This window comes from Notechis scutatus, chromosome 3 (genome assembly GCF_049901735.1).
Source record: "Notechis scutatus isolate UNSWTSFEM ecotype Mainland chromosome 3, rNotScu1.2, whole genome shotgun sequence".
Lineage (NCBI taxonomy): Eukaryota > Metazoa > Chordata > Lepidosauria > Squamata > Elapidae > Notechis > Notechis scutatus.
The window spans coordinates 24751780-24779177 of NC_142011.1; the positions used below are offsets into that span (position 1 = coordinate 24751780).

At 37.1% G+C, this 27398-nt stretch overlaps 1 protein-coding gene across 3 annotated transcripts in view; it reads right to left on the reverse strand.

Moving 5' to 3' along the window:
* Positions 1-27398, reverse strand: part of EYA2 (EYA transcriptional coactivator and phosphatase 2) — a 126089-nt gene that overhangs the window by 57771 nt on the left and 40920 nt on the right. For all 3 annotated transcript variants that reach the window (XM_087959330.1, XM_026665009.2, XM_087959329.1), the window contains exons 2-4: positions 6740-6858; positions 2032-2080; positions 257-399 (exon numbers count right to left, since the gene is read on the reverse strand). In XM_087959330.1, coding sequence (XP_087815456.1) covers positions 257-399; positions 2032-2080; positions 6740-6848 — 301 coding nt within the window. In that variant the 5' untranslated portion in view covers positions 6849-6858. The remainder of the gene's footprint in view (positions 1-256; positions 400-2031; positions 2081-6739; positions 6859-27398) is intronic.

The window sequence follows — 27398 nt, forward strand, 5'->3', positions numbered from 1 at the left end:
TAAGAGATATTGATGCAGTTAGACCAAGGGTCTTCAAACTTGGCAAGTTAAGACTTGTGGACCTCAAACCCCAGAATTCCTGAGCTAACATGACTGGAGGAGGAATTCTGGGAGTTGAAGTCCACAAGTCTTAAAGCTATTAAGTTTGAAGACCCCTGAGTTAGACTTACAGACTTATCCAGATAATTGTAAATCAAATTGAAATGCAAACAATTAAGAAAGCCAAGTTTTTCTTATTAACAAGTGCATTACTCACAATAGGAAGGAATTCCATATGGTTGTCCAGAGGGTGGATATGCAGTATAAGCAGCAGTTTGCTGGATGCCTGCACTGTACTGAGTCTGCCCATAAGTAGCCATTGTTGCAAAGGATGGAACTGTTACTATATGGGGATAATTTCTAATCAAGAAAGGAAGAAAAATATTTATATCAATTGATCACTTTCGGCAATGACTATGAAATGATATGAATAACTAATGTGTTTATTGGAAAGGAAAAATAGCTTTTCCTCCCTCAAATAATTTATCTTTAAAGTGGAAGCATTTACTGTATATTCTCTGTAAAAATAGTCATGGAAAGTTAAAAGGTTTTTTTTTTTTAATTTAATCTAATTTTCTGTTTGGGAAAGGCTATTATTTTAAATTCATGGTCACCTTTCCTCTGGGTAAACATTTTATATTTGGTATTATACCAGTAATTCTATTACAATCCTGAAATTGTCAGATCCATATTTTGCACTATCGTTTTGGGCCAATCTCAGAGGCAGCCCTATTGCAATCCATTGAAGTAATTCAGCTTTCCAATTTTAGAAAGTATTGTGATTGGCATATCAGTCAAAACTGTTCAAAAGGCACTTTATTCCATAAGGCCATACTAGTGATGATTATAGATTCCACAAAGTATTAGCAATATTTTGGTTTTGATTGACAGTGCTTTGGTCTAATATTCATTACCACAGGTGTGTAGAATTCTATCAAAAACAAAGACATATAAAGCTGTACATAGGAAAAAAAATACATGCCATAAGGAGGCTGATGGTAATGCCTATTATACTCTGAATGATTTCATGCAGCAATTTCTGATTTTAAACAGAAGATGGAATTTGTGTATGCTAAAGTCAAAGCACACGGAGTTGCCTTCTAAAAACATCCAATTCAGAATGGAACTCCTACAAAGCAATTGTGTCCTGACCTATCCAAAAAAGACAGCTAGTTCAATTATATCAAAGCTACTGAGAGGTCAAAGAAAATCAGCAAGATAACATTCCTTTACTTCTCTCGCAGAGTAGTGAACTCTGCCACAACCAGCTCTGATCCTTGACCAAAATGGATTCAGAAAAATCAGTTTCTTTCAAAGAGCATAGATTTGGTCAGACATTAATGCTCAAAATTTAACACTAACTTAGGCTTGTAAACATAGACGGCCAAACCAATAGTGCCTCCTTTAAGAAAGTTTGGATCAACTCGTCTCATAAAAATGATTAGGAGAAACAACATTTGCATGACTAATCTATGAAACGTTGAAATGAAACTTGGGTACATTTAATTCAATAATAAAATAAGTTTGCTAAATAATCTGAATTTGTTTAAACCCATGGTAGATGACGTAATATTTTCTATTTATGTACTCGTCAACAACTTGGTGCCTATTATATATGCCAGATTAGAAATTCCCCCTAATTTCCAGCATACATAATCAAACTATAATGAGACTAAAAATTCTGGGGATTTTTAGCCCAACATATTGAACAACCAGCAGATAAAGGAAGACTCCCTGTCAATGAAGGCAATATGCTTATATGATAACATTTGCTGTGATATGTGGACATTACCAAAATAATAATTTGCTTTCATAAGATCTCTTTCTCTCTGTGTGTGCATGTGTATCTATTTATGCTCATACTGATTAGCATCAATTTATCATTTCTACTCAGAATTAATCTCAGAGAAATCACAGGAGAATATTTCTACAACTGGCTGACAATCCCTAAAAACAAATTCTGTCAGCAATCATTCAATATAACTCTCTTACTTGGTAGTGTAGAGATGAAAAGAATGTTGAGGTGCAGATTTCTGGTTGCCTGTAAAACAAAATTTGCACAGTTAACACCATCAACTGTATTAATGCCAATAAAATAATTTGTTCATTGCTTGCCAAGATCTTTGAATAATTGCAGTACAAGAATAATAATCACATTCATAATTGTTCTCAGGGTTATGGGTTATGTTAATATAATATATCTGGACTCAGCTAAAGAAAGTATCCGTACTTAAATGAGAGACAATGGTGTGTCTGTTCTTTGAAGGGAACATATTAATGGTAAACATTTAAGCTACTTAGATAAGTCATTTAGTAAAATGAAGAAACAAAGTCATCAGCATTCTCAAAGAGTTCTCAAACCATTAGAATTTACTTATCTCACAAGGGCTTGAAAGTATCCATCTACAGCCTACAAGAGTCTAGCAGGACAAAATTCAGAGCCATTAGCAAATACACTGAACAATTCTTAGGAAATTATTCAACATCTGTTTTTGGCATCTCTACCTTAACCATTCAGAAAACCAAACAATTTGGATATATTGGATATAAGTTAAAATGGATAATAGGCGTTTACTTCTTTGTTTGTAGTTATAGCTTTATTTCAAAAATTAGGTAGTTTGAATTCAATTTTTCAGTTCTAATTTGAAGAGACCTTATGGCCACCAATAAACAAAGCACTCATGTATTGTACCAACATATGGTCAAGACAGTATCAGTTGACCCTTTGCTTTAAACACCATATACTTTGTATTGATACATAAAGAAGATTCGTCATGCATAAATCTACATTCATTTTCTGGGTACCATAGAAGATATCACTCTTGTTGGAATGATCTAATTTTCAGCTCAGGCACAGATAGGATAGAATAGCATCATTGTCATCATACTGTAATCTGTATATATGGGTTATGGTTTTGTCATAAAGCAAGACGGGTCTCTCAGAAAGCTGTAAATAGTTGGGAACAGCTTCAATATGTATTCACAATAGTGAAACACACTGTGACCAAATAGGGCTCATAGTTTTCAACCACTCTCAGAATAATCCCAAACATAAAAAACAGTAAAAAAAAAAGTTGCCTTCTCCCCTCCTCTCTTGTTTTTCCCAAACAAAACAAACTCTCCAGTCATCATGAGTGAAGACATGTTTGAAAATGCATTGCTAACAATTTCTAAAATGGCACAAAACAATAAGACAACCATTTAAGCTTTTAAATTGTTGGAAGTAGGGCTTTAATATTCTCAGCCATCTCACATCTCTATCAAAAATTTTCTTTGCAAATAATTCCAGTAACTGTAAATCTTTATCTAAAAAAATACAAAAATTCTGCTTTTGATTAAGGATGATGATGATGATTCCTGCCTTTTTTTTTTTTTTTTTTTGCAAGGTCAACTCAAACTAGCAATTTAAATCTCAAGACTATTTTCACTGGCAAAGCACAATGTATAATTTCCATTTGCCAGTCTGATTGTGGATATTCGTTCTTGAAAAATCCCTCGTTGATCAATTATATGTGTTGCAATGTAAAATAATTATCTCTCAGAATATTATATCATTCTGAGTTTGTTTCACTTTTCTCATATCTTGCTACCTTTCTTTTGAAGGCAGAGGATAGATGAAATAAATTGGTGACTACTTTGCCAAAGCAGCAACAAAAGCAAAACATAAAGAGAGTTGGATTCCTAGGCAACTTGTAACTCTACTACAGTAGACTCCTGTTCTCAACTGGATTTTTAAATTGTACTGTTAACTTTCTTCAAAATGCTAATTAATTTATAATGGATATTCCATTTACAGTAGCCTTCCCTTTACAAGCTGCCTTTGTTTTGCAAATGTTAAATTAATAAGAATGTGCTTAATATGGTAAATTAGCATTTTGACATATTTAATGCTGATATAAAGAATCTCATGGACGGTTTTCTACTTTCTCCAATATTTCCTTTTAATTATTCTACCATTTAATATTTGTTTCTAGATCTCTATTTTAACTATACCAACCTCTTTCTTTCTTTTAATTCAGGGACCACAATTTCAACCAACTATTTTTAAGGTTCCTTTTTGCTCTAAATTGCCTTCCCCTCTCTGCCAACAAATATCTGATTTATAAGTACTGGGATGAAAGCTTGTATTCTCTCACTAGCTAAATTTGAACATATTGATGTTTCCTTTTTTAAAAAGGAAACAAAATAAAAATAACTGAAAAGTTATTTGGAATTTTAGATTTCTAAATATTATTTTAATTATTTTAGTTTCTTTTAAAGCCACTTGTAATAGATGCTAATTATGAAAGTTTAGCTTACTGTTTTTTCAGTTCAATACTATTATCTCACTGATTGTACAAACAATTTTTCTCTAAGCCACCTTCCTTTTTGATGCCACAACAAGGTAACTCCAGGGGTGGGTTTCTACCAGTTCTGTCCACCTCTGTAGAACCGGTAGCTCTGAAGAGCAGCAGACACAGAACTGGTTCTATGTCTGCTGATATTTTTGCCCGGGTTCTTACCTGACCTTTATTTCCTGCTTTTTCAACTTCAGCTGCCACACAAGGCACAGCTGCAGTTAAAAAAGCAGGAAAAAAGGGCTTTTTCAAAGCCTGCTTCTCTGCACGCAGCATGCCGATGACGATTTACAGGCGTGCTCACGCTGCCTGCAGGGAAGCACATCATAAATCACCGAACCTCATAAATCACCGAACCGATACTTAACCCTGTTGGATCCCACCCCTGGGTAACTCTAACTTCTACTGCACTTATAAAGTCCAAAGTATTGAAATAGATTGAAAAATCAATCTGGAAACTAGATGACTAGTTCATCTGGAAATATTTACTTCCCATTTGATCCAGTGAGATTTACTCATGCAAAGCAGCAAACCATGCCATGTTGCCAGTATTAAAAGTATACCTATCTATGATCAGGATTTCCAATTAATGGCTGACTGGTGCACAATTATGGAAATTGAATAAGGGTACAATTGTAGTCTCATCAGGTAAAATAGCTTTGGACTTTCTTCGTGGGGAAAGAAAAGGACACATTACTGTAGAAGTCATGACAGCAATTTAGAAAACAATGTCTGCTCAAAATTATTAATATTTTCAAACCTACAAGGAAGATTGTGATCCTGGGTTTCTGTCAAATATATTATGGCTGCAAGGTTAGACATATTTGCACGCCAAGAGTTAATCATTCTACTTAATAAGCAAGGGGCTTCTGTCATCTCCCTTTCAATGGACATATAGTTGGACTTTTAATTCTAGCAAACAATAGCTAGAACTGTAGTAGCAAAAACTAGTCCAGCAACATCGTTTGCCAATAATTTAAAAAACAGATTTAACATTCCATCTTCTTTTCCTACCCCCATTATTTTTTCATACTGTCCAAGTGAAGAGAGAAAACGGGAACTGGGCTAAGTAAGGCAAATAAATTTCCATTGCCTAACCTCAAATGCCAAAAGAATGTGTCTTAATATCTGCCAAGCATGAAACTTCAAACCGCAGTTTGGAAGAAAGATTGTGTATATGTGTGTGTCTGTGTGTCTGTGTTTGTGAGTGTGAAAGAAAGAGAATGAAAAGTAATTAGAAGACTGTCAGGTTTGGATTCCTGATCTCTCAAAAAGCCATATTTGTAAGAGCAGCATCAGCATATCCTATAATAGACAGGAATGATTCAAAATACCACTGTACCATCCTTTCCTCTGTCCACATCGCCTCTAAATTATGCATGACCAAAATCAGTGATATTGTATAATGGGTCTATTTCCTAATGGGTTTCTATGAAGGTGATGGAAGAACTGAAATCCAAACACATTCAACATTTTAGAATATGCACATTCATGCATATTTACATGCACTGAAACAAATGAAGATGAAGTATATTTATAGATTTACCTGCAACTGTATAACAGTCAAAGTTGATTATGTATACTCATATGCTAAATGCAGAAACGTTCAGCAAGAGAACTGAAGCTGGAGGAACTTGGCATAATGTTTAAGGCATCCTCTGAAGCTTCCCCAAATAAAAATTAGGGACAATATTTAAAGCAGGGAAGACTGGAAATTAAAGTCCCATTATTTTTAGAGGCTGCTGGAGCATACAAAGCCCAAGGCCAAAATCAGAGAAACCAACAATAAATGCATTCTTAAAATCTGCTACTTTTCTGACATCGGATAATAACTAAAATAACCTTTGAGCTAATGTTGACATTAGAAATGCAAAGCAATACTATGAGAGGCTTTCAATTACTCATAGCAGCCATATTAAATCTCATTATTTTCACATTTAAATAAAAATCTTTCCTCAGACATTTTTACTTTGTCCTAGCCTAAAATCAGCAAACAAACAAAAGCCATATTTGAACTCCTCTTTGATCTCAACCTAATGCTACCAATTCTGACCAGCTATATCTTTGCTTTATCTAGAGCTTCTTACTCAATGGTCTATAAATTAGAAAAGCTGAAAGGAGGAGCTGGACTTAGAAGAATGAAGATCTTCCACGCAATCAAAAAGTAGAGCATATACCTCTTTCATCCAGAAGAGAACCACAACTAGGAACAATCCACAGAAATGGTAACTCTGGTTTTCTTCCCATTTCAAAGAAAAAATTGATACAAACCAAGGACATTTGCTTGTTCATTCTGCCTTTTACAACTCTATCTATGCACTTACAGCTAGGCATCTGAAGTTGAAGCAGAATTGTCAACTTACCTTCTATGTCATCTGGAACCGTAGCATAAGTGTTAGAAAGGTTAAGCTTCAGAATGTCAAGATATTCTTTATTTACAGTCAAGCTGGGTGGTGTCACTAGATCTAGCATTTCCTTATACCTGGAGGAAAGCAAAGGGGGGGGGACCCAGATAATTTATTCATTAATTATGCACGCTTGCTAATGTCTCCACTTTTTTCCCTAGGAATACAAATATTAAAGCTGATTACTTAAACCCAGCCTTCATATAAATTCTACATAAATAACATTCACACAAAAAAAGTTTTCGTCAAGGGGAAAATGCTGAATTAAAAATCAAGCACTGACTTTCCTTGGAGATTACAACTATATTTGATTAAATATTTTCCCGTACATCCTGGATTTTGCCATCAGATGATTACATTTATATATTGCTTAAATGCCACAAGGAGCAAGGCATGAATTCTAGTATTACCATTACTTTCCAATGCATATAATTTTATCTAGAGAAGACTGCAAGTCACCACACGGTTTTAAACAGGAAAGCTCTTAACGGCATGGCTTTTTAAAGAGAGGACACTATTAAATGGGAAAATCCAGGTTAACATGCTCAGTCAATTTATTTCAGAAATGAATAGGATCTAAGCAGGATTCATTTTTGCAGAATTGGGTTTAAACAAATAGACCAGTGTTTGTCAACCATGGCAACTTTAAGATGGGTGGACTTTAATACTCGCTGGGGAATTCTGGAAGTTGAAGTCCACTCATCTTAAAGTTCCCAAGGTGGAGAAATACGAGACTCTCCCTTAAAAAAATATTACTGTGATCAGGACATTTAATGTCAAGCTAATTAATTAGACACCATTTCTAATGTTACCTGGTTGGCTTTCATCACAGTTTTCTCCAAAATCAGCAAATACACAACATGCAGCATTTTCAGGGATGGATCTGGACAAATTCCCCTGCTAGCTAACACTGTAACTAACTATATTTTGAAATTTGGAGACTCTGCTGAAATATTCCTGGCTGATCTGAAAATAGGCCAAGCAGGTACAGAAGTCATTGAACTTCCTTGAAGGAGACACCAATGAATGGAAAGTTACAAAATCTCCCAGGAAGTAATATTAGAAACCACTTTTATAATTTTATCAAGAAAGGTACAAGGAAGCCATGGCCATGTAGTCACCAGTAGTCAAGCTTTTTACTCTTTATGAATCTACATTTGATACAATCATTTTAATTACTGAATTAATCTATTCATCTAGTGTTGCCTAGTAACTATCCAAACTACTCTAATTGCAGTCAGTATTAAAGAAAGAGAAGGGTTCTTTAAATTCAATTCATCAACTCTTCTCCCCCCTCCCAATCTTAACAAAGTATGCCTCCTTATAACATTCATAATTTTCTTACAAGGACAAGCAGATTTTAAATATTTTTTCTTCCATTAAATTGTGTCTGATTCTCAGAGACTGCCTGAACAACTCCCTGCAGTTTTCTTAGCAAGGGTTTTTTTCAGAAGTGGTTTGCCATTGCCTCCTTCCTAGGACTGAGCGAAAGTGGCTGGCCCAAGATCATTCAGATGGCTTTGCGCCTAAGGTGGAACTAGAACTCACACCTCCAATTTTCTAGTCTGATGCTTTAACCACTAGACCAAACTGGTTCTCAGATCTTAAAAAATACATATTGATATTTACTGCTTGAGTTTTTCAAATATTATTTGCTGATTATTCAGTTTTTTAAAAAAACTCATAGTTCTAAAGGGTACATAATTCCTCAGAAATCTGATTAACACCTCTGCAATTAGGTAAGAAACAAAGGAGTTAATGAGAACAACATGTTTCCTACAAAGTCATTTGTTCAGGTTTGAGCACTGAATATACTTATACAGTTGTAGAAAACAAGAAGTTAGTTATATCATGTGATGGGGACAAATGTGATAATTTCTCCTCTTGCACCATTATACTTCACACTGAAATTGCACTGGCCTTTTCTAGTACGAGAGACAAATTAATCATTCCTTACTTATTCAGTTTTCTTCTCTTTATACTGCTGAGGTAAATTTATGATGAAAAGGAAAGAGGGCTATATATTCTACTCTTGTTCTTGCCAGACTCTCAAAAAAATGTACTATATCTTTTACCTATTCAATCACAATGAAAAGCACCACTCTGCATGTTCGAAGAGCTAGTTTGTGTTTTTAAAAAGAGATCCCAAATTTAACACAAGCTTACTTCAGATGAAGGAACTATCTATTTCTTAAGTAGACTCCTGCAGCTATTCTGGCCGTCGCAAAATTAATGCATTTTTTACAGATCTCGTTATTTTGCATTGGTGGTTTCATGAGTTTTCACTGCAGTCATACAGATACACCCAATTCGAGCAGTATAGGAAAGTATTCCCCCCTCCCCCACCGTATCCCATCCCATCTAATGTTCTGTTTTACAGCTGTACAGAGCAGATTGCACCATTTGTTAGACCTGTCGTCACTCTAGCTCCCCTGGGGCTGCAACATTAAGGCAAAAGCATGACTGTGCTTTTATAGAAGAGTACTCCCCATCAGTGCAAAGGAGCAGAACTTAGGAGCTGACAGCTGGGAAGTGGGAAGGGGAGGAGAGCAACTTCAAAAGGTTCCTACTGCTGCTAATGGATTAAAAGCATATGGAAGGTTCCAAGTAGGGCTTGAACCAGCTCACCTTTTGATTTACCCTTGTGGGCCTTTGTTCAGCTACCTAAGCTGCAGATGACTACCTAGGCTCTGAGATAAAGATACAGCATTCAACAGTCGAAAGGTAACAGATGGCATGGCAATGACCATAGGGAATGACGAGGGGGAGAGCAAGTTACTGAGGTAAAAAGTCACTGACTTAAGGGATGCAGAATATGAGAGTGGCTCACCTAACCTATAGAAGGAAGCCTCTGCTTTCTAATATATGTAATAGGAGAAGTATAAGTTGTAGCATATGGCTTGATCTGTAATGGACACAGTGCGCCCTTTTGCCATTAAAGCAGGTTTAATATTCCTGCATCAATAGACACAGTCAGGAAACCAGCCTTGGAGAGACTGCCAGCATAGTTAATACTGAATTAGAAGGATTAATGATCTGGCTTGGTAAAGGCAACTCCCTAAACTGTGATAATGTTAATTATGTCAGCACTTGTGAAAGCCCACTATTAAGACATTTTCATTTAGTGCAAAACAGAGGCAATGTCTATGTCTATTCTTGCATCTCATGCTTATGACTGGTCAAGTGTCTGTTTACAAGAAAAGAGGAAAACTGGATTTTGGATTGCAGGATGAAAAGTGGTTCTTAATCTCACCCCTCCTTACCCTGCTGCCCTTCCCCTTCACGAAAGCTCCTGCTTAAGTTCAGCAATATAGATTTTGAAGGTAACAGCCATGCTTCCAAGTTTTCAAAGAAGAATTTAACATGATCAACAACGTACCCTACAAAAAAATAATATCCAATGCATTCATCACTTGCAGCCTTATAATTGTTCAAAACCCCAAATGGATTACAGTTCTATCTGCATCCACTAAATCCACAGGCATATAATGTAATTAAAGTCACTAAGTAGCAATGTAATTCAAGAAAGGAGTATTAAAATGCCCCCAGAGTCTATCTCCAATTATGTTTTTTGATTGGTACTTAATCAGGCATGCTGTCATGTGTGTTGAGAGCACAATTGTCTATAAGCGCCCTGAAATGAGATTCTAATTTAAAACTGATAGATCTGATATTACAATTTTCCCCAACCTTGCTGGGAATTATGGGGAAATACATCCAACATATATGCAAGGCACCAGAATAGAGGAAGTTGCATTAGCAGAACCTTACACAATAATGGTAAACACTTTGATGGAGTAAAGTGACTCAAAATATGAACCTTCTTGATTTAAGTTACTGTGAAAATTAACAATGAACAGTTACATAAAATGTAAAGTGGTAGATATGAGTATATCCCATTGCGAACAATTATGTTTGTAGTTAATTGAATTCAGATGCACTCTGCTCTCTAGTTTCATTTAGATTCATTAAGCTACATAATTTATATGCAAGTACAAAATCATTAGCCTTTGGCTCTAGAATACTGCCTAGAAATACCCTGTTCCCAGGTCACACAGAGTCAACAACGGAACTGGAAATTAAACTCTAAAGCTCCTAACTTTGTGTTTTCCCAAACATTATTTCTTTAAATGCTACAAAACTTTGTGAGATTAGTAAATATATTGTGATACCATTATTAAAAGTTGGCCTATGTTATTTACCAAAAAAAGTAATGTCCGATAGATTAATATATATTTGAGGTGGGTAATATATATTTAAATTATTTTATATATTGCAATTATTTTATATATTGCAGTTCTACTGGGGGTAGAACTCCTCGTTTGGCTATTTCAATGCCAGACCTATAATAATTATAAATATCAGAACTGGAACAGCTTCCCAATCATACATAATTTAAAAAAAAGATATTGTGTTTTCTATCTAAACTACAGCAACCAAAGGATGCAATTTGTTAAAAAAGTACAGAAACAGAATAGAAAAAATTTATACTGTATGTTAAAAATTGATCTCTGCTCAAAGATACTAATGAATGAACCAAAAGTTCATTCAAAATTCAAGGTTAAAGGGAAGTCAGAGTGATGTAATCATGATATCATGACACAAGCCCTGCCTCTTTTCTTTGAGGGTTGTAACATTATACATATTTTTAAAAGGGAGGATTTGCACATGTGCTGATAAAAACAGTGAGAGCCGGTAGACTGTGCAGAAATGAACTTTACAACACTATAAACAGCATCACAATTAAATATTCTAAAATTTTTGTACTATCTCCAGAGTTGGTGAAAGATACAAGTTAATCAGCTGTCTTTGATCTAATAGTAATCAATAGAGAAGATTTAGTAACTAAAATAAAAAGTACTGCAGCAAGAATTTTGGATGAAGTGATCTTATAATTTGTGTTTTCACCCCCTGTTATGTTCTGTTTTACTTTCCTTAAGAACTCGCTTAAGGAAAGTAAAACAGAACATAACGGGGGGGAGGGGGTGAAAACACAAATTCAGAGTATTGATGAGTAAGATCCCAGGGCAGGACAAGTTAATATAAAAAGTAGATCAAGTTGGACTCTCTTAAGGAAGAGATGTTAAACGCACTATTGCAAATTGTGAGTATGAAAAATGAAGAACTATGTAAAAACGTGGAAGAAGATCTGGGAACAAAAAAGGATAGATGAAGGAAATGGGAAGAGGTCACAAAAGAAAAGTACAACTAGGTAACCCAGGAATGTTGAGATGATACTGAGAATCCAAACTTAGAACAAGCTGAAGTTAAACAAATATGCTAAGAGTAACAAAAAGGACATCCTTAGATACTTTCAAAATGAAAGGACAATGAAAGCAGCAAAATATTAATTAGGTAACAAAAGAGAAAGAATTTCTCAACTGCTACTTTTGGTCGGTCTTTTCTAACAAAATATTTTGTGATCATATGGACTGTACCTTAAGGTACTGAAGAAATTAGTTGACCCTTTGGCTGTATTATTCTTGAGAAAAGACGTACTTGACTACTGAAGGACAGCTTGTCCACTATCTTAAAAAAGAGGGGGCAAATTATAAACCATTTTGATATCAATATTCAGACAACATACAGAGTGATAAATATCTGGGACAATTCAAGGGAAAATCATAAAGATCTATAAGCACCTTAAAAATAGTACACTAATTACCAGGTTAGCAATGATTTCCAATAAGATTTACTTTGGCAAAACATTTATCAAAGTAGCTCAAGGAATGCTTATTAGCAAATTAATTAAGTGTGGGCTTGATGGCATGACAATTAAATTGATATATTATAACTGACTTAAAAATCGTACCCAGAGAGGGCCATCTATGATTCCTCATCAAATTGCAAAGAAACATCATTGATGTGCCAAAATGATGAATCCTGAGTCTTCTATTAAGAGGTGGAAAGAATGATTATCAAATTTGCAAATAGCATAATATTGCCATTTAGAGTAACACTCTAGAAGAACAAAAAATATCTTGGTACCATAGTCAGAAGAATGGGCTGAAAATAACAAAAGGAAATTTAACTGATACAAGTCCCATATTCTTTATTTAAGAAACAAAAATCAAATGCTGAGATATGTGATGAGGAATGCTTGGCTTGGAAAGAGCCTTTGCAAAAAAATAATAATAATTCTTGGAATAGTAGTTGATTACAAACTGAATATGAGCCAGCAGGGAGATGTGGCTGCAAAAAACCCCCCCCAAAAAAAACATATGAAGTTTTAGGCTGTATCAAAAGAAATATAATTTCCAAAACATGGGAAATAAATTGGTTTGCGTGATTCTGCTTTGGTCCGATGCCACTTCAATTATTGTGTCCAATCCTGGGTGTCCAATTTTGAAGTTTCAGATAAATAGGAAAAGGTTCAGGAAGGGCAACTGAGATCTATGAAAAGAAACTGAAGAACTGGGGCATGTCTGCTAGTTTTGCTAGTTTTGTGAAGCACAGACTAAGGTATTTGAATATGATAACACTCTTCAAATTCCTTAAAAGATGTTGCATAGAAGAAAGGAGAAACCCAGAATAATATATTTATGTTATAGGGTGGCAAATTTTTATTAGATATCAAAAAAAACTTCCTAACAGAGAGACCAGTTTGGTAGTAGAAACTATTTCCAGGGAAGTGATGCTCTCTTCTTTGGCTGAAGAAGCTGAAAGCCATTTCTCTTAAGATCCTTACATTGAGTTGAACTTGATGGCATAAATCAGGGCTGTCAAACTCCTGGCCCACAGGCTGGATGCGTCACGTGCTGCCCATGCCCATGCCCAGATTAGCAAAGGGGGGGGGGGAGTCCCGATACATCATGTGATACCGTTGTGATGACGTGAGTTTGACATCCCTGACATAAATGGACTCTTTCAACTCTGTCTCTGTTATTCTTAAGAGTTTTCTGTTGAGTATCACACATTTTAATCATGGGAGGGGACAGTCATAGAAAAAGCCTAACCCAAATTTGCCTTTAATTCAGAAAATTCACAGAAAATTCTCCTTCTATTCCCCCAAATCCCTCTGAAAGGTTCCAGCAAAAAGTACCTTCTTACTCCCTAATTATTTTTTCCATCATTACAAATGCTAAATCTGCTAGTTTGATAAAACTACAGCTTGGTTAACAGATTACAATAAATCATAATGTGGTTTCTTTAGTTCTGGTTAGCATATTATATGAATTAACCAACTGTGCTTGGTAAATCATGGTTTGTAGCTTAATGTGCTACATGATCCCTGATAATTGAAATTTATTCAGTAAATAATAGTTTATTAGTATTGATTAATTATGTGCTATCAAGTCAGCATTGAATCTTAATATACAAAGTACAAATGGAACTGCACTATTCTACTTAATACCCTGTTTCTCCAACAATACGGCCTCCCCCAATAGGAAGTCCCAGCATGTTTTATAGGCATGAAATGAAATTAAGTCCCTCTCCCCAAATTAAGGCCTATATTAAAACATGTGAAATGGGGGGGAATGGTGGGGGGGGGGGCTTGCCGTTAGGAAGTACTTTTGTGGCACACCCAGATATGGTGCTACCTGCGTTGACCCTGATACGAAGTGCCCCACCAACGCCGAGGTCAACATCCAAGCCGTCGCCGCCCACCCGCCCGAAGATGCAAGGGGGGGTAATTAAGTCACCCCCGAAAAGACGGCCTAGCCATTTTTTTCGGGGCTCAAAAAAAAAATAAGACCCGGCCTTATTATATGAGAAACATGGTAACATTAGGGAACATTTTTAAGTAACTTATTATTAAAAAATCAAACTCTCATATACACTCTTTTCATTTAAGGCTCTCCATAACGGGCAAAGTAACTACTTTGAAATAATAGAAAATACTTGTACCTCAGATTTTAGATATTGGCAGTGGTTTGCTTTCCAAGCTTGTTTCAATTTAGTTTCTGAATGTTTTGTTATCAGACTAGGTAACATTGGTTACATCAGTTAACATCTTTTAGCTAAATAGGAATAGCACAAGAAAAGAAAATGATTTCAAGAATATATAACTTTCTACTAGATTTTAAAATGGAAGAGGAGGTGGTCAAAGAGACGATGGTGGTATGAGCGAAAAATGTTGGCCACAATATAGACCTGGAAAATTGGGAGAGAATGTGGGGATCAAATTACAAACTAATTACATCCACAGCATACAAGGAAAATCAATACAAAATGTTCTACAGATGGCACCTTCCTCCCGCTAGATTGGCAAAAATGTTTAACTCAGACCCAAATTGTTGGAAATGTGGAAAAGAAAAAGGCACTTATTTTCATACCTGGTGGGCATGCCAGGAAGTGAAAAAATATTGGAATACAATTAGACAATGGATAGAAGAAATCACGAATCAGAAAACTGAATTTAATCCGGAAACTTTTTATTAGGTATAACAACACAAAAATGCAATAAAACAGATAGATATATTATGTTACATATATTAACAGCTGCAAGGATTTCGTACGCACAACTCTGGAAGGAAAAAAGGGTTCCACCAGAAGACATGGTTATTAAAAAAATAATAGATTGTATAGAGATGGACAGGCTAACAATGAAAATAAAAGACAGAGAAGATTCAATTTATTATAGGGCCTGGGATGCCTGGTATGAGTGGTTTAGAAATAAAAATAAAATAAAATGGCAATTAGGGAAAGAATGAGGGAATATGTAAATATGTAAATATACCATGGAGAAGATTGAGATATAAGGATAAAAGATATTGATTTATAGTAAGATGTAATGGTAAAGAAATAAGTAAATACATATATTGAAAAATGTGAGGAGATGCAAAAGAAGTCTTGATGTTGATAACAATGTATAAAGTTTTATTTTATGTTTTTAAAATTTGGAAACTTAATAAAAAGGGCGTTGGTACTTACCTGATACGCCCGTTCTCTGTGAGCTGTGAAGAGCATCCAGAAGTGGGGGAGGTGCTTAAGTCTCTTCTGGAAAGGCTGGGCTTAAAACTCCGGGACGCTCCTCCTCCTCCACGGGACACCTCCTCAGCGTCCCCCAGTTTTGTGAAGACTGAGTGCCAAAGTCTGGAACTCATCACCTAATCTAGATCCCTGACCGGAACGGAACCCCACCAGATGGAAAGAAATGGGTGGGGCTGGATGCTCTTCACAGCTCACAGACAATGGGCGTATCAGGTAAGTACCAACACCCTTTCTCCCATGAGCTGTTCAGAGCATCCAGAAGTGGGACATACCAAAGCTTGGCCTGTCCTTAGGGTGGGACTACGTCTGGATTGAAATCCACTCCTAAACTCTATGGACCCTCTGCCCTCTGCAGGACTCTTCTGCCAAATGAAGCATCCGCTCAGGCCTAGACATCAATTTTATAATTTCTGACAAAGGGCGATGGTGAAGCCCAAGTCGCCGCTCTGCAGATTTCGTCTATGGAAGCCCGAGTGGCCCATGCTGCTGATGTTGCCGCACTCCTTGTCGAGTGGGCTGTAATGCCCTTAGGAACTGAGATGGACTGGCATTCGTAACTTTTAGCTATGTTGGCTCTCAACCATCTACCAATGGTCGTCGATGACACCTTGTGTCCTAAAGTGGATGGGTTGAAGGATAGGAATAGAGCCTCAGATTTTCGAAATGCCGCCGTGCGGTCTAGATAGATGCTTAACGCCCTACGAATGTCAAGTTGATGTCATTGATGCTCCAGTCTATGAGATGGTTTCGGACAAAAATTTGGAAGCACCAACTCCTGCGCTCTGTGGAAGGCTGAATTTACTTTAGGGATGAACGATTAAATTCTCCAGAATAAGGATGTATTATGGAAAAACAAACTAACTAAATAAATAAAGCCAACTTCAAATTCTAATTTCAGGCTCCAGTTTATTTAGGGACTAACGAAGTAGGAGCCTAAATTTTGAAGTTATCAAATGTTTCTTTGTAAACATTCAGGCAGAAGGATGTATCTGGAACATAAGATGTCATGGTACGACTTTATTTGGCCCTGATGAAATCTTTAAAAAAACTGATTTGGTTATTCCAGTTTAAGAAAGGTAGAACTGAACTTGAATATATCCAAAGATCTGCAAGAAATATAACATGAAATCCACAGAACAAGGTACACAAGAAAACTTAAAGAACTGAAAGAATCTAATCTGAAGAAGAGACAAGTGAGAAGCTATAAGTGCAACTCCATAATTATGGAGTTCTTGCAATAGTACAGATTATAAACATCTCCAAATATCTGAATGTCTATCATAATTGATGGATTTGTTCTCTCATTCCAAGGCTGGACCCAAACTAACAGGATCAAATTACCAAATAAATTTGACATTTGACAGTGATCACAAATTGTACTCTGAAAATAATACTCTCAGAGGTTTTAACCACTAATCACCTAACTGGGATGCTGGAATTATGGAGTTCTTGCAATAGTACAGATTGGAGTGCTTACATTTTTAAGGCTTTAACTATCTTTATTATAGTATGAAAAGAAAATTATAATAGAAATGTAAATAGTCCAAGATGGATTCTTCAATGGAAAAGTTCTACAGGAAATATCCCTTTAATTTCTCAGTTTAATGTAAGATCTTTTTTTTTTCTGGAGAGATAGATGAGTGATACATATACTTTGAAGCAAAAGTGGTATTCAGCAGGTTCTGACAGGTTCGGAGAAACCGGTAGGGGAAATTTTGAGTAGTTTGGAGAACCGGCAAATACCACCTCTGACTCGCCCCGCCCCCATCTATTCATTGCCTCCCGAGTCCCAGCTGATCGGCTGGGTCTTCTTTTGTTGCCCTGCACAGAAGAACGGAGCTGGAAAGCCGGTTAGTGGGGTGGGGAGGGAATGGAGATTTTACAGTATCTTTCCCATGCCACGCCCACCAAGCCATGCCCACAGAACCGGTAGTAAACATTTTTGGAATCCCACTACTGCTTTGAAGCCAAGGAAGCAACATTATACCAGGATCATTGCATATAGTACATTTCCTTTATTTTAACCATCAGGCTTGCATAATTTAAATTTTTAATTATATTTATCATGGAAAGTCCAGTTTTAATCTCCTACTCAGCCATGAAGCATGTTGGTTGACATTTCTTCAGCTTCACCTAGCCTCACTAGGAGGATCAAATAATAGGGAAACATACAAACTATTCATTCTACATTGATTTCTTTGGATGAAAATAAAAATAAATTAAAAGCAAATAATTTTTAAACACATATACCAAGAAATTTTATCATAGATGCCTGTAGAAATGCACACAAAATCACTGAAATATTCAGTATGGCAAATAGTTTAAGGGCCAGGTCTGAATAGACCTTTGATGGGAGATTTCTAAAGCACAGCTGAGTTTTAGGCCACAGAACAAAGTTGAAAGAATGTTTTCCCCCAAAGGTAAACAACTCATAATGCTGCCAAGTAGACTACATGGATGTCTCATTAGCAGCTGAGCTTGATTTGAAGATTGAGTGGGGACAGTTAACCTCAGCTAACCCCCCAAAAATCCTTTGCCCTAGATATACAAACAGAAGTAGCTGCAAATGAACAGTTTATGAATCTAGGTCCAGACCATTTAATTAACTTCCTTCCTTTCCTATATTCCAGATATGATAATGTTATTGTAGATAGTGGCTGCTGGCAGTTCTCCAGCATTTCTCAGAGAAGTCCTTCTCATCCTAATTTGGAAACAGTTACTGAATCTGGGATCTTACACTGAGCAGTGGACTTGTCCCTATTTGTGTATTCTAGCTTCCATGTAAAAGTTGACCAGATACGTTTTACAGTGGGTTTTTTAAAAGCAAAACCAAGCCAAAATTTGAAATACCGTATTTGCCGGCGTATAAGACGACTGGGCGTATAAGACGACCCCCCAACATTTCCACTCAAAATATAGAGTTTGTTATATACTCGCCGTATAAGACTACCCCCTCTTCCACACACCTTCCACTTTTGCACTTTTTTTTTTTTTGACGCACTTTTCTGCTTTGGACAATTTTGAAATGAGCTAATCCAATTTTGAACCAAGAATATGCAAATAGCTATGGAGTTTAGAAATGAGTTTTAAAATATTTTTCATTGCTTACCATTAAGCGTAAAATATGTTGTAAATAAAATGAGAACACAGGAAACGTTCTCTTCTCAATACAGCTGATCTCTCTCTCTCTCTCTCTCTCTCACACACACACACACACCAAAAACCCGGACACTGAAAAGGCTGCCAAGGAACAGTATATTCAATGCCTTCTCTTTAATCAAGAAACAAGGAATTCCTTAGAATCTTTTTTTTTTCCCCAAGTGGCCCTCTTTAAAAAAAAAAAATGGAGGTAACACTTTCATTCAAAAGTCTTCCAGTATCTGGAGTCGCTCAGACATATTGAAGTGAGGCAGGAGAGTAAGTGAAATTTGAAATGATCCAGCTACCGTTTTCTTCCCCTCCCGCCCGAAGGCCATTATCTCCACGTCAAAACGAACGAGGGGAGGCAAAGAAGCCAAACACGCTAAAAAGGATCTCTTTATTTTCCTACACAAGGTCACACCTACTTTTCCGCATTCAAAGGACAACCTCTCCTCACCACCACCACACACACACACCCCAATACCCGCAAACAATGTTCTGGGCATTAATCACCATTGCTACATTAACCTGGTAAATTTATACCCTGCCTCCCCCAGTGTTGCTTTGACGGCAGGATTTCACACAGCGGGGCGCTCGCTCGCTCTCTTCTCCGCTCTCCCACCGTTCGCACATGTTGGAAGCACCGTAAAACCTGATAACCCACCCGGGGGCTCCCCCATCCTTAACCTACAGCCGCCCGCATGCAAAACCTGCGTGCAAAAAGAAAAAAAGAAAAAGAAAAGTACGCCGCACGTGAGGATCTTGAATCCTCTCCTCCCCACACCGCTAAGGAAGGAAGAGGGGAAAGGTTGCGCAGCGCGTGGCGAGTGACACACACACACACACACACACACACACACACCGCTCCCCCCCCAGCCTCCCTCCCGGCTGCAACTCAAGCTCGAAGTGGGAGTCGGAGTCCTCCCGGCGTATAAGACGACCCCCCCACTTGGAGGCATGTTTTTCAGGGCAAAAAAGTCGTCTTATACGCCGGCAAATACGGTATGTTCTCTTTACAAGGATTAAATATATATCTAATTTCAAAATTATTTTTCTCACCAAGCCATTTCCCCTGAGACTATGAGAATTAACAGTTCATTATTTATATGACCAAATCAGTTTTTTTAACATTTGAGAACTCCATTGTTAATTCCATGTTCAGACCTTAGAGTAAGCAACAGGAAGAAGGAGGAAAAAGAGGGAAAAACAGGCTCAGCACTTTTTCAGAATTCCTCAAGAATACCGCAAGGGTTATCGTTTCAATGAATTTCCCCACATTAAATTAATATGTACAAGAAATGAAAGGAAGGAAAGAACAAGACTGGAAAATAAAACCTTAACTTTATCCATAGCAAGCACTAGTATAAAAATTCAAATAAATATTCCATGCAGGATATAACTAAGTACTTCATATATATTTTAACCAAGGGATAGAATATGAAGCTGGCTGAAAACTTCAGGCATTATATGTTATGCATCATCTAAAAATAAAATTAATCAAGAAAATTATGTTTGTGGGGTAGAAAAGAAGGTATCTATTAAACAGAACCTAAATATGTGACAATCACATGGGGTGGGATGTGGACATGGAATATAGCTGCAAAGTCCATTTTTTGGGATGTCTCTGCTAACCCACCTCTAGGTCACTGTTTTTCAAAGGTCCCTCAAAACTCTCTCAGGGGTCTGCAATTTCAAAATTATTTGCCAGACCATAGTGAAAAACAATGCAAGATTAAAATATACCGTATTTGCCGGCGTATAAGACGACTTTTTTGCCCCGAAAAACATGCCTCCAAGTGGGGGGGTCGTCTTATACGCCGGTATATCCACTGCCGGCTTTCGGATGCTTGTTGGACGCAGCGAAGGCGCCTCTGGCTTCCCGGATCCCCTGCGTCGCTTCCGCTTCATCCCGCTCGCCTCGCTCCGCCCGAGGCTGCAGCCTTCCTGCTCTTCCCACGGCCCCTGGCACTCTGCCCTGCCGCTGCAGCCCCGGGGATTTCTGGAGGGCGTTTCCGGTGGTGGTGGGGGGTCGTCTTATACGCCGGGTCGTCTTATACGCCGGCAAATACGGTAATTAAGCAATCATGAGAAGTGGCAGTGAATGCATTAAATTTTATTTTTTGATAGAGTAAATATAGATGAATAAAACCCACAGAACTAGAAGTCGCTTCGGTACTCCATAATTTTTAAAAGTGGGAAGGGGTCCTGAAAGAAAAAAGTTTAAGAAACACTGCCCAGCCAGGAAATAGCTGTCGCTATCACAAAATGATAATCAGAATATGTGTAATCAGAAAACACTAATTAAACAGAAGACAATCAGATGCAAATGATTCTCACCATCACCATTAGCCTTTCAGGATGTTGCCTATTACTCCAGGTTATACTTTTTTGTGTGATTGTTTTTCTGGACAGATATCTTGAAATAAAACACAGGGGCTAGAGCAGGGGTGGGCTTCAGCCGGTTCTCACTGGTTTGGCTGAAATGGATGTTAATTTAACATCTGGTTTGGCAAACTGGTAGTTCCAATGAATGGCTGGCCCTGCCCGCCCCACCCTGCCCCTCCCAGGAGTCCCCACATGCCAGTTTTAGATCACAGATAAGTTCAGAGCCTGTGCAGAGGCTTGGGAAGAGCAAAAATGGGCCTCCCAAAGGCTCCGAAATGGGCCCATTTCCGGCCTCCAGAGCCTGGGGAAGGTAAACGAGCCTCCTGGAGGCTCAAGGAAAGCCTTCGGAGCCCGAGGAGGGTGAACACCCCCCCCCCCGCAGCCCATTTTCGCTCCCAGGGTGGTGCAGGAGGCCAACTAGGACATGCTCACCATGGCCACGGCCATCCAGCAACCAGGCAGAGAACCGGTTGTCAAATTATTTGAAGCCAACCCCTGGGCTAGAGTCATTTCTGAAAATAAAGCTGATGTGTTTTCCTTGCCTTTTGTACCACACCACCAAAGTTGGGCAAAGCAAGGTCCTGGCAACCATTCACAGGTATTTTGCTGTATTTTGCTACCTGTACCCTCCCTCTTTATTACCACTTATCCTTACAAATGGGCAAAAGAGCTCAATGCCCATTTATTTCTGTGGGACAACAGGAAAGACACTTTTTTATAAAGTAGAATATAATACATTTTCAGTTGCTTTTCCGAATTCAGCCTCTTTCACTAACTTTCATGAGTTAACTGTATATTTATTTTTATTTTATACAGTACATACATACATACATACATACATACATACATACATACATACATACATACATGGCTTTATTGCTTTTACTGTTGTAAGTCACCCAGAGTTGCCTTGATGGCAGATGGATGGCAAACAAATTTAATCATATTAAATTCATTTATTATAAGATAAATGATTAGCTCTTAATGACATCCAAAGATGTAGATGTGGAACCTTCAGTCTTAAAGAAAGGAGATGATTATAATTATTATTGGTTCTCAAATTACAGAAAATGTCTTTTCTGGTTCATGTGTTTTTTGAGAGGTGAATCACTCTTATTCTCACCCTTAAAATCTCCAAACACATTAAAAATGAGACAAAGAAGTCTGACCTCACACCTCCTACTATTGTTACCACATCACTGAAAGGCCTCTGGCCAGCTGGTTGGGAAGAAACATTAAAGTGTCCAGGGAAAACAAATGTTGCCTACCCCTGGTTTTGGCTTATGTTCACACAACTTTCATTTTGTTAAAAAGTCTTTCCTTGCTCTGCCCTATATAATTAATTGGAACCAGTATACAATTAGTGGTTACAATCTAACTATCTAGTACTAATTTTAAGTATATTTCTAACCACCTGTGGTGTACATCATACCAAAATTTTATAAGGGGCTTTCCAGAAAAATCCAAGATCCTTCGGAACTATTGTTAAAACCATAATCTTAGTTTAATTTACTGTTAAAAGCTGCAGATAGTTCTGAATGTATATATTCTTCCTTCCTCTTCCTCTTAGAAAGTGATCCCTGGATTTATTTTATTTATTTAGATAATTTTTTTAGCCACCCAACTCTGGGATTCTGGGTGGTGTTCAAACCTAGAAAAAAGAAATAAAAACAGTTACAAGCATTAAATCATACAGAAAGCCCAGACTAAAATGATCCAATAAACAACAAAATCAACAAAACAAACAAAACAAAATAGAGGCCTTAGAAAAATCATAAACATCAACGCCAGACCTGGGATCAAAGCCAGATTTTCAAAACTTTCCAGAACCCTAGGAGAGAAAGCGCCATCCTTATCTCTGTGGTGAATGCTGTTCCAGGAACCTTGAAACTGGCTTTAGATTTGAGTATTACGTGCTTATTCTTAAATATGGGTAAATAGGAAAGGGGTAGCTTTGTTGATCACGTTTCAGATCATTTCTCCATAATTAAAACATTATTCACAGCTTGGCACCTAATGTTTCTTTGGCAGCCATGCCCAGTCCACAAAGAACAAGGGGAAGTGAGGATAGGAAGGTGACATAAAATGATGTTGCCCTAGTCAGTGGTATGGAGAATGTACCATGTATGCAGCACTAACTGCATCATCATTCATAAGAGGTGGTGACATCATTGTTTGTCTACAGGATTCCCCCTGAGAAGGAGGAAGGAGAGGATGACTTCAGATTTCTCCTTCCCCAGGTTCTTACCAGTCTTGACAGTTCACTTTTATAACCTGACCATGGAAATAAGGTTTTTTTTTTATGTACACTGAGAATATCTGCACCAAGACAAATTCCTTGTGTGTGTCCAATCACACTTGGCCAATAAAGAATCCTATTCTATTTTATTCCTACTGCTTTCAAACACCTGCCCTCATTTCCACTCAGCCGATGCAACCAACAAACATCTAAAATGGCATGAATGCTCTGAGCAACAATAGAATTATTTCTCTTTTGGATAAGAAACAATGGTTAAGATAAAATAGAAGCAACCATTCCAGAGGAGGGAGGAAATGCAAGCACACCTATAATCCTCTAAGGCTCATTGTAAGAACACAGCACTATCATACAACATTATCTTCGAACCAATTAATTGGGCCATGAATGAAGCATAGTTCTTTAAGAATAATGATAAATATCACTCTCTTCCGGCTGTAAGGATTAAAAATTCAAATGCTTTAGAGATTATTAATCTGCTAAATTTTTGTGTTAGTCTCTCTGGGTTTTATCCAGATGAGGGAATACCAGTATATTTCAGCAAAACTACAAACTTTATTCCCTTTGAAAGTAATTTCTTCTGCTAGATAAGCAAGGTAAGAACATGTGCCTGCAAATAATAATTGATAAATAATGCAAAGTGGTCAATATCCTCATTGGTCAGGCTTCAGACTGCATGTAAACCCACTGCTGAAGGAGCTGCCTTGTTACTGATAGATTTTCATAGACAACTCAAAGTGCTACCACCTATAAACCTATACTGGACTTAGAACCAGGGCATCTTCAAAGTATTTTGTGCACAGATTCTGCATGCCAAAATCAAGAGCATACTTAATGCCAGCTGAAGATCCTCACCTACTGAAAGGGATAACATGGAGTGGGCCTTAAAGAGTTATGGAGCTCTAAAATACATTCATTACTATATTGTAATTAATTGCAATTACAGCCATAATTATATGCTATATTACATATTAATTATATATTATTGCACTATATTATATTATATGTATTATATATTATTATTTTATCATTGTGTAGCTTTGGCTGTTGCTGTGTCTACTATTTTCACGTAGGTAGTTTATACACTGATTAATAAAATATAACAACACCCCCCCCTTAAATCAACAAAAAGGAAATAAAGTCTCCCTTTCCATCTTCCCCATCTTCTCCTGAACCAGCAGTTTCTGTAATCAGAAAAACCTGGCGGATTGGGAGGGAGGGGTTTGGGAGGGAGGGAGGAATGTTGGCTTTGGAATTTGGTTTAGTACATTGTAGCTAATGTGTAAACAGGGTGGATAAAGTGAACATTAGAGTGAAATTGAATTTTAGAAGAAATCCTGCTGTGCTGTGGTACCAGTATGATGAATTAATTCCATGAAGAGTGCAAATAAAGATGAACAAAGTGCTTTGAAAAAAAAGGACATAGCTGGATCTTACTTTGAAAGAACTATCATCCAGGAAGAAAGAAATTGCTGGATCTTTCAATAATGCCATAAATAAAATTCTTTATTAAATATAATGAAGTTTTCAGGTTTAAGAAATATTTATCATGACTTAGGCAAGTTTAAGCTATAATTCAGAGATTATATTAGGAATGGTTGTGGGGGAGCTAATGAAGCAGTCTAACAAACCACTCATGTTACGTTATAGAATTAACTGAACTACTGCATAGCAAAATATTTTTTAAGTATTACGTGGAGTTGTTTGTGATCAATGTACAAAGTTCCTGCTATTCTTGAATAGAAAAACAATTTAATTGATACAGAGCATATCTTATATTCTGGATTTATTTTTATTAATGGATTACACTGTACTTTGAATTAATATGCAACTGAGGGAGAAAATAAAATCTTTTGAAAGTTTTAGAAGGCTTAGAAGACTGCAGGTGGCAGACACAAACAACCAGAACCATTTGTGAATAGTCTCAGGCAGAAACTTTACTGCTAGTTACCTATATTAAAAGAATCTCACAAGACTGACTGCATTCCCTTGGGAATAGTCAGATAAGGCTTCAGGGATTCTGGGGAAGGTCGGGTCTATGCCGCTTTCTACAGTGCAAGGATTCTAAGCCTGGTTCTCTTTTAAAACCTCCCTCCTATCTAGCTGGAGGTTCCACCACCTCAGGAAATCTAATAAATATTTCTGGTAATAAATAAATGTACATGGAATTAGAATAAATTATACTGCATCCTTTCCCAATGTAATCTCTTTCCAGGTGAAGCATTCACTTCCAAAGTTAACTATCATGTTTAAATTTATTATTCTGTTGTGGGAACTGGAGAAGGCAAAAATGAGGGGAACCTTAAGATTCTTCCATATAAGACTTTGTCCCTGTTCTTAGATCAGGGACAAAGCTGAATTTTTGGAGACTTTTTTCCCCTCCTGTCTCTCAAGGATATAGATCTAGAGACCATGGCTTATGGCAACCAGTTTTCTGAAATTGCCCAGCAAACACAACAAGAACAGAGTAAAATGCACAGTTGTCAGAATGGTGATTGTTGTGGTTCCCTTTGAACCATGTCAAGGGAATGCTGCAATTCTTGGTATCTCAAGGACAGTTGTAGTAAGAGTGCTATCAGTTGTGAAGTACCATTAGAAGCAAAAGTGGAAAACAGTAAACTGGGCCATTTGTATGGGAGGAGAATTAAAAAGCAAAACACTGCTTTGGAAGATTTTCAGATTATTTATTTACTTATTGATTCTCCCAAGAGGAAGAAAGGTCTAGTTATGAGCAATGAGAACCAGTTCTTCAGATGACTCACTTCAAGTTGTTGTGGATTTGAATTTCAAGAGCTGCAGTTTAAAATCTGACCAGGAAAAGACTAGTATAGTTAAACAGATGGTTGCAAGACCACTGAACCATAATTTGGGAACAGCGTCCTTTGTATAACGTAAGTTAACTGGAATTCCATTTCAGATATGTATGTCTTCAGGTGCCTTCTTGAACATTGTGGAGAACAAGTTTTTTTCTTGCAAAACATGTTCCCTAAAGGTGCTAGATACTTCTAAGAACAGTTAAATCTTCTTAATTCTACTGCAAAAACTCATGAGAGTGGCTACAGTTTGATTGTTAACTTATTCTTCTTAAGGCAGCTGTTATAGTTATTTTCATTTAGTTGTTCTTGTATATGTCACTACTGGGCTTTGCTATTAGATTGTCTGACAAAGCAACATAAAATTTTTGTAAAAACATAAAAAGAGTCTATATGTGTCTTGAAATGAATTATTCTGACCCTAACCCTAAGTTATTAACAGGAAGGAATACATTAGAAGCAAAAAAGCCAAATTTGCTTGTAAAAGACCCCAGTTTTCCTTATTGGGGCTGGGGAAAATTCTTATTTGAAACTCTGGAGATTTCACTGCCTCTTTGCATCAACCCACTTTCTCCATACTAATGTTTTTCAAATGTGTTAGAGGCCAGCATAGACAACACTAAGCTAGATGAGACAACAACATGACCCAATTGTGACATTCTTCCATGTTCTCAGGCTTTTCTCCTCTAAATAAGCAGTGTTGTATAGAGATCTCACAGGAGTATGTGGTTGGGCAAAAAAGCCTCGACAGACTGGAATTAATCCACAGACTTTATAACACTCACTGCTGATTTAATTCATACCCCAAATTGTAGGTCTGAAATTTTCATGTGAAAAAGTGAGGCACTTTAGCAGCCAACAAGAAGGGATTCTGGGAAGCCACAGTGGAAGAATAACCAAAATTGTACGTTCAAACAGTGAATGAGACCGTTTCACAATGGTAAACTCAAGTTAGATATCAATCATAAACACAAGCTGACCACAATTTCCTGAAATATGTATAGTAGACAGTTAGTATCCCTAATGTGTATTTACTTATTTATTTAAAACATTTATATAGCTGCCCATCTTATACCAGTACCAAACT